This window comes from Ipomoea triloba, chromosome 5 (genome assembly GCF_003576645.1).
Source record: "Ipomoea triloba cultivar NCNSP0323 chromosome 5, ASM357664v1".
NCBI classification, from domain to species: Eukaryota; Viridiplantae; Streptophyta; class Magnoliopsida; order Solanales; family Convolvulaceae; genus Ipomoea; species Ipomoea triloba.
In genome coordinates, this window is record NC_044920.1 from 4816478 (window position 1) to 4835849 (window position 19372).

At 36.3% G+C, this 19372-nt stretch overlaps 1 protein-coding gene across 1 annotated transcript; it reads left to right on the forward strand.

Annotated features, from left to right (window-relative positions):
• The first annotated feature begins 10875 nt into the window (after positions 1-10875).
• On the forward strand, positions 10876-15432 carry LOC116020863. Its single transcript, XM_031261419.1, has 2 exons — positions 10876-11055; positions 14822-15432. The coding sequence occupies exons 1-2, from the start codon at positions 10956-10958 to the stop codon at positions 15172-15174; spliced, it is 453 nt and encodes a 150-aa protein (XP_031117279.1). The 5' UTR covers positions 10876-10955; the 3' UTR covers positions 15175-15432.
• The last annotated feature ends 3940 nt before the right edge of the window (positions 15433-19372 follow it).

The following is a 19372-nucleotide window of genomic DNA, read 5'->3' on the forward strand; positions in this document are numbered from 1 at the left end:
TATATATATATATAGTTTATTGTTTGCAATGTTTTATTATTGTTATGTTACTAATATGATTATGTACTTATGTATAATCAATTATGTAATGTTTAATGTTTGATGAATTATGTTTTATGTGAGTTGTGTATAAATTATTTTAATTATTTTTTTATGTACAAATAACAAAATTTTTAAAAAGGAGTAATAAACTAACAATTTACAAAAAAAATGGCGAGGGGCCGCCATGCCCGCGGGCCTTAGGCGGGGCGGGGCGGGCCAACAAAATTCAAGCCCGCCAAGGGGCGGGCTTTTTTTGCCCGCCCCGTTTAGGCCCGCGGCCCGCAGGGCGGGCCCCGCGAGCCCGTATTGACAGCTCTATGCGCAAATTACAGATTGTATTCACATAATTTCAACATAACATTTAAACTTTTATAAACAATACATAAGTATACATATACTCTCAAGTAATCAATTTCTCAAATTGCTCAAATATACAACAAGATACACAGTACAAGAACTGAAACTGACAGAAATTTCAGAAATTTTTTACCTAGACTGAAGAATTTTCTGAGAGAAATTGGTAACACATTTTGACACAAAATTTTCAAGGTATGAAGTTCAACAAGTCTAGATTATACGGAAAACATTTCAAGCCAATCCAAGGTCAGGAAGTATGTTTGCCAAAATTTTTTCCAACACTGCGCCAGAGTGCTAGACAGAAATTTAACTGGTAGCACACTGTCGAAACTTTACGGAATTTTTTAGGAACACTAGAGCATATTTTTAACAATTTTTTTATAGACATCTAATATCATAAGTGTAGGTTCTCCAGAAAAAATTTCAAGCCAAACGGAGTTCAAAAAGTATTTTTCACAAATTTAGTTAGGGAACTGCGCTAGTCAAAATTTTCTCAAACAGTGAATAAAATTCTTATTTCTAGACAACATAAAATCACCATATATCACATAATTCACATATAACAAATTTTCATATATATATTGTTAGAGAAAGTCCTCTCTGACAATCGGAAATACAAGAAATTGGAAAAATGAAAACAAAACAGATTACAAGGAAAAATTAATCCACGTAGGATTAAACAATTACTAATGAAGAAGATACCACGCTGGGTTGAGTGGCCTTGAAAGTTGACGGGTGAACTGTATGGACTTCGGGGTGGTTGAAGCACGAGTCGTGTTGTCACCATCCTTAAAACCTTATTTGCCGCTTCCCGGGGTGCTGGAACGTTGCGGCCTTGGCTTCCCAGGATAAAACGTGCTACGATCCACCGTTTGAGCACACAAACTTGGACCCGGCGAACTAAACCGTGGGATGAACGCAGATGGCTTAAAGTAAATATGAGCAGGGTTTTGAGGGAGAAAACAGTGTATTCGTGTGTTCTTGGTGTGTGTATTTTCAAACCTGCTGCTCACAACGAATATATAGTGAAGGATGGGATCATTGCATTAAATCTGGCATTTAATTCCCATTCGTAACCTCCACCCACTAGCAACCTATTTACACCCACTACTAATCCATTTAACCAAGAAATAAACTCTGAAATAATGATTGGAATTAATCGTATTAATTCCGTAATATTAAGAGTCATTTCTGAACGGATCCAGTAGGTGAACGGTCGCAATCGAGAGATCACCAAAGTCACTGTTCGAGACATCGTTCATATCTGCGTACCTTCGAGACATAGTTCGTGCCGCGAGACCTCGAGAAGTGCTGGCTTCGAGACATCGCACTGCAATGAGACATCAAATTGGTCCGCGAGACATCGAACGCGCGCGCCGACCCGGGCTGCGCGATATCGCCCTCGTACCCGACTTGGTTCGAGACATCGGACTACCTCTCGAGAGGTCAGTGTATTAGATGTCTCGAACGAGAGATCAATTCGATCTCATGCGGTCTGAGATGGAAAACTTGTTCGAAAATATGACATAACTTAGCCCGCAAGGCCTGCCAAATTTTCGGACGACATTCGTGCCCGCAGGTGCCGGCGCACACGAGTTCAAGCCTTTCGAACTCATTTTGGGATTTGATTTGCACACCCTCCCCCTGCGCGCGAGAGAGAGCCTCTATGCCATACAAGTCAATTAGCCTTAAAAAGCTTCTTGTATTTATAGTGGTGCAAATATTCATTCCCAACCAATGTGGGACAAAGCTACATAAGCTTTTCCAGACTTGAATTCCATCTCAAATGGGTCTACTTTAAGAATCAATTTCTCATTCACCCATTATCCATTTTGAGCGTATAATATATCAATCTCTTCGTCTAAGAACGAACAACCCGAATCCACTTTGACCCGACCCAAAATCGGAAGTGGACCCACAAATATTTATACCACAAAATGGCCACTTAAAATGCCATTTTAGTGCAATTTTCCAACAATCCCCCACATGAATGAAAATGTGATTTTCAAGGGTATTTTGAAAACGGAAACAACTGCGTTCAACGGTTGATTCCTACATAGCAAAGGTAGGTGTAACCCTTTGAACCTTGCCTCGTGAGATCTATATACTCTACTGGCTGTACGGTAGAACGCGATGTCTTTGAACCGACTGTCGTTTGTGTAGACATTGACAAATCTCACACAGGAATCTTCCAACCACGTTTTGTTCTCATGACTGTGCGCATTTTGGTCGTGGGACACCGTTCCTGGTTCTGCAAGAGTTTCTAAAGAATTAATCCCCTTCAATTCTCCTTTGAAGCGACCCTCACTTCTCTCTCACATAGGTGATTCTTTCTCGAGTTTCCTGCAACTCAACATATGTCCATTTGACATTGCATACATAGCATATGTCAGATGACAATCGAATCATTAAAACACTAGTGTGCTAGCCTCGATCGGGAGTCACTGTTTTAACGAGGAGTGGTAGGGAGTCCGGGGACCCCCATAGTGACATGCTATTCCATAATTTAGTTGTCCAATTGAACCTAGGTGCCAGCTAGGTTGGGTATCCACTATGGAATTTTTAGTCCAAGGGCTTTAGACCCATTCCTCGTGCCAACTTCTCGACAACTTCTTTGCTCAACCCTTTGGTTAGCGGATCCGCTATATTGTCTATTGACCTCACGAAGTCAATCGAGACAACACCAGTTACGAGGAGTTGTTTAATGGTATTATGTCTACGGCGCATATGTCTAGACTTACCATTATAAATCTGACTCCGTACTCTCCCAATTGTTGCTTGACTATCACAATGCACACAAATTGGAGGTACAGGTCTTTCTTGACTATCACAATGCACACAAATTGGAGGTACAGGTCTTTCCCAACTATCACAATGCACACAAATTGGAGGTACAGGTCTTTCCCAACTTGGAATATCTTCCAAAAAATGGGGTACAGGTCTTTCCCAACTTGGAATATCTTCCAAAAAATGGTGTAGCCATTCAGCCTCTTCACAGCACTTGTCCAAGGCAATCATTTCTGATTCCATTATGGACCTAGCTATTACTGTTTGCTTGGAAGATTTCCATGCAACGGCTGCACCGGCTAGTGTAAACACATAACCACTCGTGGATTTAGAATCCTTAATGTCAGATATCCAGCTAGCGTCGCTATACCCTTCAAGTACAGCAGGATATCTTACATAGTGCAGTCCGAGATCACGAGTATACCTCAAGTATCTCATAACCCTTACTATTGCCTTCCAGTGAATCATACCGGGATTGCTAGTATACCTGATAAGCTTACTAACAGCATAGGCAATATCCGGCCTTGTACAACTCATAAGATACATCAGGCTACCAATTACCCGAGCATATTCTACTTGAGAGATACACTCTCCGTGGTTCTTGGTTAGTTGAACATTTGTATCAAACGGTGTATTAGCCAATTGATTATCATCATTGTTAAACTTTTCAAGGATTTTATCAACATAATGAGATTGGCTCAACACAAGACCATCAGGTCTTTTAATGATTTTAATCCCGAGGATTAAATCAGCATCAGGTCTTTTAATGATTTTAATCCCGAGGATTAAATCAGGCAAACCCATATCCTTCATGTCAAATCTTGCATTTAACATGTTCTTGGTAGACTTGATCATTCGATCATTACTACCAATGATGAGTATATCATCCACATATAAACAAAGAATGACGTAGCCATCTACCGTTTCCTTAACGTAGATACATTTGTCACTTTCGTTTATTTTGAACCCATTAGTTAACATCGAGTGGTCAAACTTCTTGTGCCATTGCTTAGGCGCTTGTTTCAAACCATAGAGCGATTTAACTAATTTTCATACTTTCTTTTCTTGGCCTGGAGCCACAAACCCTACGAGTTGGTCCATATAGATTTCCTCATCTAATCCGCCATTTAAGAAAGCTGTTTTCTCATCCATTTGATGAACTTCCAAATTCCGTAATGCGGCTATGGCAAGGATCATCCTAATGGAGTTTATTCTCGTCACAGGAGAATACGTATCGAAGTAATCAAGGCCTTCTCGTTGCCTGTAACCCTTGATTACAAGTCTAGCCTTATACTTCTCGATGGAACCATCTGGTTTCATTTTCCTTTTAAAGACCCACTTGGATCCTAAAGGTTTACAACCCGGAGGAAGATCAACAAGTTCCCAAGTGTGATTCTGTAGGATAGAATCCACTTCACTTTTGATCGCTTCCTTCCACATTGGACCCTCCGTAGAAGTCACAACTTCTTTATAATTCTGAGGTTCGTTTTCAATCAAACAAGAGAGAAAATCTGGTTCATTTTCTATCAAACAAGTTAGAGTATTCGAATCATACTCTAACAAGTAAGTTAGAAAATCGGGACCAAATGATTTTTCAACTCTCGCCCGCTTACTACGTCTCGGCTCAAGCTCGGGTTCTTCCTCAGAATACCCGACGCTATTGTCCATAGCAACATCAACCTCTCGAAGTGATGTACCTGGTCCGTCCATCTTTCAAAGTGACATAATCGGTCCGTCAACCTCTCGAAGTGACATACTAGGTATGTTAACCTCTCGAAGTAATGTACTTGGTCTGTCGATCTCTCGAAGTGACGTACTAGGTCTCTCGACCTCTCGAAGTGACGTACTTGGTCTTTTATTAGACCTACAAGGAAATACATTTTCAAAGAAACTTGCATTCCTTGATTCAATTATAGTGTTCTTATGTACGTCCGGATTATGGGACTCGTGTACTAAGAACCTATAAGCACTACTATTGTGTGCATATCCAATAAAGATACAATCCACCGTCTTTGGACCTATCTTTATTTTCTTTGGTGTTGGAACCAAGACTTTGGCAAGACACCCCCACACTTTGAGGTATTGGTAGGAAGGTTTCCTACCTTTCCACAGCTCATAAGGGGTCTTATTGAGCTTCTTGTGAGGTACCTTATTCAAAAGGTAGTTACTTGTCAAAATCGCCTCACCCCACATGCTTTGAGGTAGCCCGAACTTATAAGCATCGCATTCATCATCTCTTTCAATGTACGATTCTTACGTTCAGCAACACCATTCGATTGAGGTGCATAAGGTGCAGTACGCTCGTGTATTATTCCAACACTCGCACATAAGTCACCGATAGGTACTTCGTACTCACCACCTCTATCGCTTCTAACCTTTTTAATCTTTCGATTAAGAGTGAACTTTTCCTTGGCTTCGTCTTTGCTCTTTAGCAAATACACATAGCAAAAACGTGTGCAATCATCGATAAACGTGATAAAATACTTATTACCACCTCTCGTTTGAATCGATCTAAAATCGCACAAATCGCTATGTACCAAAGTTAGTGGCTCAGTCCCCCTTTCAACCGATTTGAAGGGAGTTTTCGTTAGTTTTGCCTCAACACAAATTTCACACTTATTTGTATTAACTTGAAAATTAGGGATATGGTTCATGCTAATTAATCTACGCATAGATGAAATTAACATGACCTAGTCTACCATGCCACAAATTGGAAGACTCAAGCAAGTAAACGGAATTAACTTTGCTTTTATTGATAATCGGCATTACATTGAGCTTAAAAAGCCCGTCAGTTACATAACCCTTACCAACAAACATCCCTAACTTTGACAAAACTACTTTGTCAGATTCGAAGACCATCTTTAATCCATGCTTGTTCAACAACGAGCCAGAAACAAGATTCTTCCTAAGGTCCGGAACATACAGCACATTGTTCAATGTCAGTTCCTTCTTGGAAGTCATCTTCAAAATCACCTTGCCCACGCCCTCCACAACGGACTGAGCAGAATTTCCCATCCAGACCTTCTCGCCCTCAACGGCCTCAAAGGTGTTGAACATCTCCCGGTTGCAGCATAGATGTTTCGTTGCACCGGTGTCGATGAACCACTCGCGCGGGTTGGAGCCCACCAGGTTCACCTCCGTGACCATAGCCGAAAGGCTAATCTCAGCCACTTTTTGGCTCATATCACCAATCATGTTGGCTTCAGAACCCTTGTTCTTTTTCTTTGGAGGCTTGCACTCCATGGACTTGTGGCCCGTTTTGCCACAATTGTAGCATTTCCCTTGGAACTTGCTCTTGGAGATGCCACCTTTCGGACCCAGCTTTTTCTTGCCCTTCTTAGCCTTCTTGGAGCTTTGCCCGTGCTCCACCATGTTGGCTTTGGCACCTCCCACGAGAGGTCCTCTTCCATCACTGGTCCTGTTCCCTTCCTCAACACGAAGTCGTTGAATCAGGTCCTCCAAACTCATCTCCTTTCGCTTGTGCTTCAGGTAGTTCTTGAAGTCCTTCCATCCCGGAGGCAGCAAGTGGATCATGGATGCCACTTGGAAGGCTTCACTAATCGGCATGCCTTCATCACGAATCTCGTCAAAGAGTAATTGCAACTCTTCAACTTGACTCAGCACGGTTTTTGAATCCACCATCTTGAAATCAAACAACCTGCCAACAACAAATTTCTTGGCCCCGGCATCCTCGCTTCGGTACTTGTGGTCCAAAGCTTCCCACAGTGCCTTAGCCGTGCCAATTTTACGATAAACATCATAAAGGGAGTCAACCAACCCATTCAGAATGTAGTTGCGACAAAGGAAGTCAGAATCCTTCCAAAGCCCAACCGCCATTACAGAATGAGGGTCTTGTTCCTTCACCACTGGAACCGTCTCGGTCAAGAACCTTGACAAGCCGAGAGTAGCAAGGTAAAACAGCATCTTTTGCTGCCACCTCTTGAAAAATGCTCCCGAAAACTTGTCCGGCTTTTCAGCCGAACCACTTGGTACCGTAGGTACTCTCATCGTGGGGATATACACCTCCGAACTGACACCCCCTTGTGAACCTACATTCACTGGTGCCTGGGATTGTGCAACATTGTTGCCGTTCCCCCCGCTGTTGTTTTTGACAACATTAGGATTTTCATCCCCAAGGTTGGCTACTGGCAACACGTTTTCCATTTCTTTTTAGAAATCCGAAAGTCAGAAGGAGTAGAAGAAGATATAAGGTTTTAAGATTGTTAGAGAAAGTCCTCTCTGACAATCGGAAATACAAGAAATTGGAAAAACGAAAACAACACAAATTACAAGGAAAATTAATCCACGTAGGATTAAACAATTACTAATCAAGAAGATACCACGCTGGGTTGAGTGGCCTTGGAAGTTGACGGGTGAACTGTATGGACTTCGGGGTGGTTGGAAGCACGAGTCGTGTTGTCAACAAAAATGGAGAAGAAAAAAAGTAGAGAAAATTTTATGCTTAAACAAGAGACGAATGAAAAATAAATTGATAGATGTATTAAGATTGAGAGTGGAGGTCGAGTTAGATTCAATATATTGCATGTTGAAATGGATCGGAATACATCTATACCCACATTTTATTCCCTTTTTAAAGTAAATTTGCAAATTTATGCCTGTTATATATTAAAGATAGATGCAAACTATAATATAGTGTGAAGATATTCCAATTATCATTTTAAATGGGTAGTCATAGGCTGTGAGTTTTTCTCCTCACTCAAAAGAGGGTTGCAAGCTATTAATCAGGAACAAGATTTATATTACCACGTGCACACTATTGAATAGTGGTTTTCTCCATTAATTAATATTATTTCATTTAGTTTTGCCACAGATTTCTTCAACTAGTCAACTAAGATTGCATATTGAGACTAATCATGTTTATATTGAATAATATTACCTCAACTACAGCAAAATGTTCTCACACATTACGGGCGTTTAGTTCAAGAAATGTTAGATTCTCTTAGGTATGTTAGATTGTTGAGAATATCAAATTAGTGTATTTGGTTAATATTAACATATGTAATATAAACCTGTTTGGTTTAAGTGTTATCTTTTATGTTTAATACACTTAACATATCTTTTCAAAAAAAAATACACTTAACATATTTTCATGTATATCAATAAAATTTAAAATTAAAATAAATAAATAAGACAATAGTAACATATATAAGTACATGATTTAAAAATAATTAAATAAAAATTTGAACTTGAAAAATAAAATTACTTTATAAATAACACATTTAAAAAAGAATAAAACAATAGTTAATCGACCGACTAGACGACCTACTTGGTGCTTAGGCGGCCTAGCTAAATGGTGCCTAGAAGGCCTAGGCAATAAATGTCTAGGTAGCCTAGTCGCACACAGCCGCCTAGGCCACCGTTTGTGGTAATATAGGCGGCCGGCCAGCACCTAGGTGGAATTTTTGCCACACTATTAATTTCTTCATTAATTTTATTATTTAAGTATATATAATAAAAAAATTATTTGTGCATCGCATCGGTAATTTACTAGTTTTAGTTTAATACATACAGTTAATATATTTTCATGTATTTCAATAAACTTTAAAATTAAAATAACTAAATAAGACAATGGTAACATATATAAAAGTACATGATTAAAAATAATTAAATAAAAATTTGAACTTAAAAAATAAAATTACTTTATAAATTAAAATGATGTAATAAAAATTAAATAAAATATATACTCCGTAATTACAAATATAATTAAATATGATACACATATGTACATATATCTATATGTATATACTCTATATGTATATACATATATATACATATATATATATATATATATATATATATATATATGGCAAAAATAATAAATATGTCTGAGAATCTATCTTAGATAACCTAAAAATTGGCAGGGAATTATATTCCCTTTCAATTTGAATCAAACATGAGAATGCAAGCTTTCAAATGTCATATTTTTTTGATTATGTTGTATAACTTGAACCAAACACCTCTTAATTCCTTTCCATTAACCTTATTTCCCCTAAATCCTAAACCATCCAAACACACTAAAACATATGTGAGGCCTACAAACCTGAAATAAAGTGACACTCCCAGTCGACATAGCTTTAGAACAGATTCATAAAATTTTCACTATTTATTAAAGTGATAAAAAAAGAAATAAAAAAGAGCCTATTCCAATTTCCCTGGCCCATTTCCAAAGTGGGAATATATCTTTCTACCCATTTTAATCAACCAAAACCATGTTCTCATATTATTCCTTCTTCTTCTCTTTTTGGTCAGCTATCTCCAGTGTTATTAGGGTGATATTAATATGAGCAAATACCAATTTTGGTCCCACGACTATTAGCAAAATGATAATTTTGGTCCACATGTTTATTTTCTACCAATTTTGGTCCACGACTATTATTTTAGTACCAATTTTCATCCACGACTATTGTTTTAGTACCAATTTTCATCCACGACTATTGCTTTAGTGCCAAAATTCATCGCGTGCCTGTCACCCATCCATTTAAAACGTGCAAAAATTTAAAATTGTTAAGGGTATTTTCGTCCTTTTCAACTTAATATCCCAATTTGAGCATGAATAAATGAATTTAAGTCCTAAGATCGATCAAAATTCGCAATTTTTCTCCTCATTTTACCTTAATTTGAGGAGGAAAACTGTAAATTGTGATCGATCTTAGGGCTTAAATCTCTTTATTCATGCTCAAATTGGGATATTGAATTGGAAAGGACGAAAATACCTTTTAAAATTTTAGATTTCGGCACGTTTTAAACATATGGGTGATCGGTGCGATGAATTTTGGCACTTAAACAATAGTCTTGAAACCAAAATTGGTACTAAAACAATAGTCGTGAGACCAAAATTGATAGAAATTAAACATGTGGATCAAAATTGTCATTTTGCTAATAATCGTGGGACCAAAATTGGTATTTGCTCTATTAATCAATTGACCAATAATGTATGAAAATAAATAATGTTTTTTCTTGAACAAAAAAAAAACACAAAAGCAAGTAATTAATAAGCAGTGCTAATGGTAGGGGTGTATAGTATTTATCATTTTTCATCTCTTCCCTATCAAATAAATAAAGAAGGAAAACGAGGTACACAGTGGCATGCAACAAATTTGAAATTTCTATTCCCACACAGGGAAAAGGGAAAAATCTCATGTGACATGTCAACATTTACTAGTTGTATCCAAATTATTTCTTATATTTGCATAGCAGTCAACACTAGACACGTACGACACCTAAAAATCTCCCAACACTTACACTCATGACCTACGTACTATGATACTTATTGTCAGATCAAGTGCTTCCCATCACGCCAAAAGTTATAATAGGAAATACACAACTTTATTTCCTTATATTTGCATAGCAATCAGTGTCACATTTTGATGATGGGATACTCTAGACTCAACCCTCCAAGCTGATACCTAAGACTTCCAACCTTGAAGTTATATTAGCAGTTCACTTATCGATTGACCTAATTAAGCTACAAGATTGGATTAAGTACTAACTTTAAGGTCACAGATGTCTCCCACTAACCAATAGGGCTAGGTAGAACTCATTCCCAACCTGAAAAGATTGATAAGATCCTTTTGTTGCACTCTCTCCTTCATATGTCTTGTTTAGAAAGAAAAGGAAAGATTCCATAAAATAAAGTAATGTAAAGGATAGAGAATGAATGAATTGAAGATGTAGTTATATAAGAAGAAGAAGCTAAGAGGTAGTGTCATGTTGAAAGCTAAGCTAGAAATTGAATGAATTAAAGATAGATGGATATGAAAGAAGTGATGTTGTGTTGCTTCATGCTCTTCCTCTATTCATGCACTTCTGCAACCTCTTCTCTAAATAGCATATCCTGTTCTGCTTCAGGTATGTATGTATGTATGTTAATTGTTGAATTTCACTTCAATTATACATCTAATTACTCTATTGCTTCCTTAATTTTCTTTTAATTGTTCTCTTAATTTCATGAAATTAAGTGATTAAATTTACATTTACCTTCTCCTGCACGTACTACTCTATATGTTTAATTGATACTCTTATGTTGAAAGAAAGAAGCAGATTAAAACTTTGTAATTTCAAGAAAAGGATAATAATTTTTTTTTAAATCAACGCATCAATAATTTTCTTGCTTGTTTCTCAAAAAAATAATTTTCTTGCTGCTCAAAAGAGCATCCAAAGTTCTAAAAACCCCAAAATGAGATTGTGACAGGCGGAAAGAAAAAAATAAATAAATAAAACAAAAAAAAATCAGAAAATAAGCTCATTTGGCATGTCAAGTACAGTAAGCGCATCAACTCGTCTTTTCTTAAAAAAAAAACAGAAAAGAAAAATCACAAAATATCAGAAAAAAACCCAAAATAATACTATCTCAACTTCTTCTCTCTCATATTATAATGTACGGAGTAGTATCTATTCATCTCAACCTATTAAAGCACAAAGAGGAGGTCACAAAAGTATCATTAAGCTACAGCTCCTCCAAGCTACCTGACATCTACTATTTTGGCTTAATTATCTTTACATTATAAATTTACCACAATTTATAATGTAAAAGAATTCGTTGGTGTTGCTTTTTTTTTTTTTCTTTTTCTTTTTTAAATTCTTTGGTGTTGCTTTTAATCGTGCCTCCTTTCAAAACATTAATAGGTAGATTTAGAATATTTAAGACATATCAATCGAGTTCAAAATTGAAAAGAAAAAATTTAAGTGGACAAAAATGTCATTTAATCGTGTCTCCCATTGAATTTGCTCAGATCAACGGTTGAAAATTAATGAAGATTGGAAAAATTGTAGGGGCATTTTGATAATTTTTTGCATCATGTATATTTCGGTAGTGCACTAAATGCTGGGGTGTGGTGCACTTATTAGTGCTCTGTAGTGCACTTTAGAGTGAACTATGGCGTACCACAAAGTGCTAGTCTGTGCTACACTAATGAGAAAACGCGATGACGTTTTTGTAATTCCATTCACCATGTATATTTCGGTCGTGCACTAAGTGCTGGGGTGTGGTGCACTTATGAGTGCTCTGTGGTGTACTTTTGACTTAACTGTGGTGTACCACAAAGTGCTGGTATGTGATGTACTAGTGAAAAATTCGGTGACATTTTGATAATTTATTGCCCCATGCATATTTCGGTAGTGCACTTAGCGCTTGAGTGTGGTGCACTTGTGCATGATTTGTGGTACATCTATGATTATCATGTGATGCACTAGGAGTAGATTAGATGTACCACTGAGCAATGTAAATGCACTAGGTCGGATAACCGCACGGGAAGAGCTGACATCATATGAACCAGGCCTTATATATATGTGTGTGTGTATATTGGATCAAATGAGAACAAGTCCTTAGAGCATTCTCAATAACACTAGTTTTTGCACAAGCTTTTAGGTTCCAAGTAGGAAAGAGAAAATGAGAGGGAGATAAAAAAAAAAAAAAAAAACAAAACAAAATCTGAAAAAAAATTGAAAAAAAAAAGCTCCAAAGTCACTCGCTTAGCGGGCACGTGGAGTGCACATGCCCAGCTGGGTACTTGTTGTGTGCCTCACGCGACCAGGAGGCAGCTTTCATTGATTTGGTGGGGTCCACAATTCTGACAAAAACAAAGGTTCTCCTGCAAAGACCCAAAATATTTTCTATCCTCTGTCTCTCTCTTTCACATAGGATTAGATATCCTAAAAAATCACCCCAAAATCTCTACTGGGGATGCTCCTATGAGATAAATAAGAACCAATCTCAACCTTTAATTTAGAAAAATCATACGGATCACATCAAATTTTGTTTAAAAAATGAGCTGGCATTTTCGTAATTTTCACCAACTTTACTATGCAAATTTGAACACTAAAATCTGTAATTCTCAGACTTTTCCATGTTTTCACATTTAATTTTAACATTTTGCACATTTAGTATTAACATTTTGCATGTTAAGTATTAAAAGATCGCACTTAGCTTACAACAATGAGAAAGTGCATTGCACTTAGGGTTTCAATTTTAAAGTTTATGACTGAGTTTTTAGATTTTATTTGGTTTAGTGATTCACTTTTTACTGCTTAAGGTCTAGTATTTACAGTTTATGTTTAAAATTTAACTTTTTTGTTGATTTTATAAAATTTATCAGGTTTGCATATTTAGTTTTTAAAGATTGTAGATTTTAGTGTTCAAGTTTGCATAGTAAAATTTGTGATAATTATAAAAATGTCACCACATTTAAAAAAAAAATTTGATTAGATCTATCCAATTTTTTCAAATGTAAGATTTTTTATTGGTTCTTATTTACTCTACTAAAAACTTTTTCTCATTTGATCCAATACCTATATATAATCACACAACAATCACTTTATAACATGACAAAATGTTAGATACTCTTTTTTTATAAATTTAAATTTAAAATTTTCTTTTTTTTTAATCTTTAATCTTATATGGAATCTTTAATCTTATGTGGTATGTAGTGATTGTCTAATTAGTAGTAAAAGCAGAGTTGTGTAGTATGGTCCGTATGGACAATATTTATTCTATAATTATCTTTACCTTATAAATTTACAACAATCTATAATATATGAAAATTTTTTGGCTTCGATTTTAATCGTGTCTCCTTTCTAATATAAATAGATTTCGAATATTTACGTCATATCAATTTAGTTTAGAATAGGAAATTAAAATATGAATAGACAAAAATGTTACTTCGTATTTCTATTTCATAATTTGGCAAGGCGGCACTAGACAAAGCAACGAGCACACACATAGGGTGAGTTTAAATGAGAACAACACCTTTCGTAAAAAGTGAGGACAAATCTCAACCGTTCATTAGGGTATATAAATTTTTGAGAATTTAATAATAATAATAAAAAACATGGTCACCTGTATTAACAACTTTCTTTTTTTTTTTTCCTTATTTTTTAGTAGCCCTCCGCCGTTGATCGATACAAATAAATGGATTATATCATTCCTCAATTTTACCTAAGAGCATATTTTACATGAACCCAATATATTTTTCATTGAGATATACACACATACTTTTCCTTGTTTTCTCAAATGAAAGAAATAACAAAACACATATCTAGGATTTTTCTTTTAGAGAATTGTTTATTAGAAGTTGAAGGTTTTGTTCAATGTATTGTTTATGGGTGTGAGAGTGAAATGCAGCCCGGGCATTGTGGCTGCAATGCAGCCCCCTATTTTGGTTTGATTCCATTCAGTAATGAATAATTGTATGAGAATTATACACTTTGGTGAGACAAGTATTGAACCATTTTTATATTTGGTATTTTATTATTCAACTTTTCACATTTGATACCATACTTTTAAAATATTCTCACATTTAGTTCCCTGACTTAATTTCATAATAACTAAATTAAATTATGAATTACGCAAGTTACTTATCTGTAAGGACGCCAACTTTTTTTGAAAATAAGTAACTTTTATAGCGCATGATTTCATTAGGTTGTTGATGATCAAAAATTACGACGGAGGGTCTAAGTGTAGCAATGTTTAAAAACTCTTATACCAAATATAAAAAAATTAATAGTCAACGACCAAATATAAAAATGATTTAATAGTCATGAATTAAAAGTGAAATTCTCGAGTTAATGTTAGAATACTTGTATAATTAAATGTTGTGTATTTGCATCTATGCTACAGTTGATATGCAGGCAAGGATGGAAAACAAAGTAGGAAGTGAAGGCCAAGCCAACAACAATAATTACAACAGTACAATTAGAAGAAGCATAGGAGAGGAGATGAAGAATGGGCATGGAGGAGTGGGTGGCGGCCAAGGTGGCTCGGCCGGCGGCTACGGCGGAGATAATGGGTCACACCAGCCGGGGTCTTCAAACGTTATACCCATCTACGCCGCCAATTCCCACCACAATCCCCATCACGGAAAAGGATCAGCCTCCACCATCACCAAACTATGCCCATGGGTTCAAGCTCTATTTGCAACTCTTTTGCTACTGTTTCTTGGATCCGGGTTTAGCCCAGTTGTCCGAATTTGAATTTTCACACTGTTTCCTTTTGTTAATGTAGCCCTTTGATTGTATGGCAATTAGCAATAATACACAGGGTGTATGAATGTATAATGGATCTAGGTATATGAATGTATAATGGATCTGGGTACATTTGGAAGAACAATTAAAGTAACGTAGCAGTGGAGCGGCTTATCAGGACATTTGAGTCAAAGTATGAATATTTAGAGTTTATTAACGAAATAGTCCGTCGACTATTGCGAAATTACCAATTTAGTCCTCGACAATTTTTTGTGCTCAATTAAATCCCTAGACTTTGAAAATTTTTACCATTTTAGTCCTCTATTTATTTTGTCGTTAAGCATCCGTTAAACCAGGACCAAATTGGTAATTTTGCTATAGTCAAGGGTCCAAATTTGTAATTAATTTTTCACTGAAATGGTCCCTTGACTATAGCAAAATTACCAATTTGGTCCCTTGATTATAGCAAAATTACTAATTTGGTCCTGATTTTAACAGATGTTTAACGGCAAAATAAACGGAGGACCAAATTGGTTAAAATTTCCAAAGTCGAGGGACTTAATTGTGCACGAAAAATTATCGAGGACCAAATTGATAATTTTGCAATAGTGGAGGGACCATTTTAGTAATAAACTCGAATATTTATCTTAGTCTCCCGTCTTTCTATGATTCCTCTGGTATATATATATCCCTCTGTTAATACAATTTAGAATTCTCATCATATAACTTAGCTAACGGATATCAGACAACTTAACAACATGATTAAGAAGTTAACTCTTCTTACCATTACCATCACCAACACGAAGTGTATCACTCCCAAATACCAATATACTCCTTGAAAGTAGATAGGGCTGTAATATCTGGAGTCACATAGTTGGTAGCCCCAGTAGTGTTAGGGACCCATACTTGAGATTTTGAGAACCATTAACATCACCTTGATATGTTAGGTTTGCTTGGGGAAGAAAATAATCATTATATTCCTACCCGGGTTATACAGGGCTCTATTACATTGTAGTATCTGTTCGTACATACTAGAGTCAATTTCGCTCTATTACATTGTAGTATCTGTTCGTACATACTAGAGTCAATTTCGATATCTCCTCCACTGAGGATGTTCGTACATACTAGAGTCAATTTCGATATCTCCTCCACTGAGGATCGAACTCATGACCTTTCATTTGAGGGAGGCCACTACATGCCATTTGAGCACAAGGTGCTTGGCGGGGTCAGGAGGTTTAATTTGCATGATTTTTGAAGAACCACATACCATACCATCATAATTGCAATTAGTGCCCGTAAGGGCAGCTCAAGTGGTAAGAGAGTTACACCTGCAGCCGAGAGGTCGTGGGTTCGAACCTCAAGCCCTTGAGTTTGTGCCGGTCAGCTATGGGTAACCTAGGCTGATTTACCTCCTTGTGGCTCTTTGCCGGCTAGGGTCACAGGGCGAGGGCTTTACCCACATACTCACATAGTGAGGAGTGGGGTTTACCTCGTTAATAAATAAATAAATAATTGCAATTAGTCATTTTTTTTACATCCTTGTAATTTGAACTTACTTTTCAATAATAATAATAATAATAATAATAACAACAACAACAACAGAGCAACCTTTGTTTTTCCTCCTCTCATTCATAAGCATCTGGAATCCAATAAAGACAACATATTGCTAACCAATCTCAATAATAAAAGCCTAGTGTTTTTCGAAGAAGAGATCATAGGACCATTTCAGCACTTAAAATGTCAAATTGATACATTAAAGAATGAAAATAATTAAGAAAAGAGAACTTTATCAACTTGCACATGGAACCAAAAGCTCTACCACATCAACTTCATCTACAACAAAAAACCAAAACTTTTTAAATTTTTCAACAACAAATGATGAAAAAAAAACTTGTAAATTATAGCAGATGTAGCCAAACTACAAATAGATATAGATAGAAAAGATAAATTGAAACGCCAACAATATCAAATCCATACAACATAGTAACTTCTTCAGGATGGTGATCCTTCCTAATGTTCCCATCCAATGAGCAAGTCTCAACTTCATTACTAGAATGGGGAAATAAGAACATACAAGGAACGGATGGCACATAATAGCCTCTAATGAGCAAAAACAACATCAATATCATTTGATTTTTGTTATACTAAAATTATAAATCTTAAATCCACTTGTGTTGATTCAAATTACATGTAATGCATGTTTTTATTGTTATATGTTATTTATATTCTGTATTCTATTTAAGAAACATTAATGATCACCTGAAACATATAGATCTGTTAACTTTGCATACTACTAATATGTGAAACCATAAGTATAACAGTATGATTTGAAATCTTGTCTCATTTCAATCTTATTAGTGATAAAGCCATTATTTTTTACAATCTCCTGACTTAACATACATGTTGTCAATCTCGCCAGTGGTTATATTATTTTTTTTATAATGATAGATTTCTACAAATATACAAAGGATATGCAGAGTGTATTATGTAGTCATGGGTTTTTCCACAAACATAATTGGATGAATAAAAGCAGCACTATCAAAATTACTTTTTATTTGACAATTTTTATTATATTAACCAACATGTGTCACTTATACTGAGACCAATTTGCATATAATAAATAAATTTTTTTCATGATAATCTTCCAGAATTGTCATTGTTTTGCATGATATGTGGATGGGTAAGTGGGTAACTACTTATCTGAATTATAAATTATCTTTGATTAATTTATTGTTAGTCTTGGTTATTGTATATAAACCATTAGTCTTGGGGATTGTATAAGTTATTGAATATTATATTGTATAAGAATTTCCTGTTATGGAAAGGGATTTTGGGTGAGATAATTTGACAATTTATTTTTAGCATGACATTTTGTTTTTTATATATTTATAGATATAATAAGGATAATTGGGCTAATTATTTAGAATTAATTAGGCTCTTTAATCTCAATGTAATAAGGAATAGGAGACAATCTAGGATTTCTGGGAAGAATGAACAAGGTATCACAGCTCCTATTGAATCAAAGTTGCGGCCCAAGAACATGGGAATGGGTTTCAATGACTACAAATTAAAGAGACTAATGTGCCAACACTTCAACAATCGGAAGCAAAGTCTGCCCCTCTTCCTGTCCACAAAAGAGACAAGCCCTGGCTAAAGCAAGTTTCAAAAAAGAAGGTTTACATAAAGTAGAAGAATTGCTGGCCAGGAAGCAAGAGCAGGGTCATGACCTTGTTCAAAAGGTGTTTGATATGAGGGGTCCACAAGTTCGGGTGCTGACAAACCTGGAGAACTTAAATGCGGAAGCAAGGGAAAACGATATTCCTATGCCTGAATTTCAGCACGATTTCGAGTTGTTTGTTGATTTAGCAGAGCTTGACTTTCAAAAAATTGATCGAATTTGAGAAATTAGAGGGAGACATTGGTTGCTTTGCAGAAAGAGAAGGAGAAACTCCCAGCTGAGGTAGTTCACCAGAAAAGGCAATTTAAAAATATGGAATACATTATGAATGAATTGGACCGGATAGATAAAGAGAGTAAAGAGGGTACATTGACTCTTGACGTACTCACTTGTGAACTCGTTTATGAAATTGCAACAACTTTATGCTGATGATTATAAACATTTTAACTTGTCATCCATAGCGTGCTCGCATGCTTTGCCCCTGTTTATTAGAGTATTTCAGGGATGAGACCCATTTCAAAATTGTTTCAATTCCTCATGGAAGAATATGTTGCAAGACAACTCATCTCTTTATTCTCAGCTGTTCATGGAAGCAGTTTTTCCTGCTAGCTATAAGAATATCTGGGACCAATACTTAATTGGCAGGTTTGGGATCCAGAACCCATGCTTGGATTTTTGGATTCCTGGGAGAAGTGGTTGCCTCACACCATTCTGGATAACATTGTTTTGCCAAAATTAGTAGCTGCTGTGGATTCGTGGGATCCCCGTCGAGAGACAATTCCAATCCATTCTTGGATTCATCCTTGGCTGCCCTTGTTGGGACAGAAGCTGCAAACATGCTATCACACTATACGTTAGTTAGTTGCAGATTGGAAAGTGTACTTCATGCTTGGCATCCAAGTGATATCTCTCATCACTGTTGCAAAAATCCCCGCCTAGGGGCTAGGCGCTCCTAGACCGAGGCGAATTGCTCCCTAAGCGTCCGCCTAGGTGGCCGGCCACCTAACACCTAACTCGGCCGACTGGGCC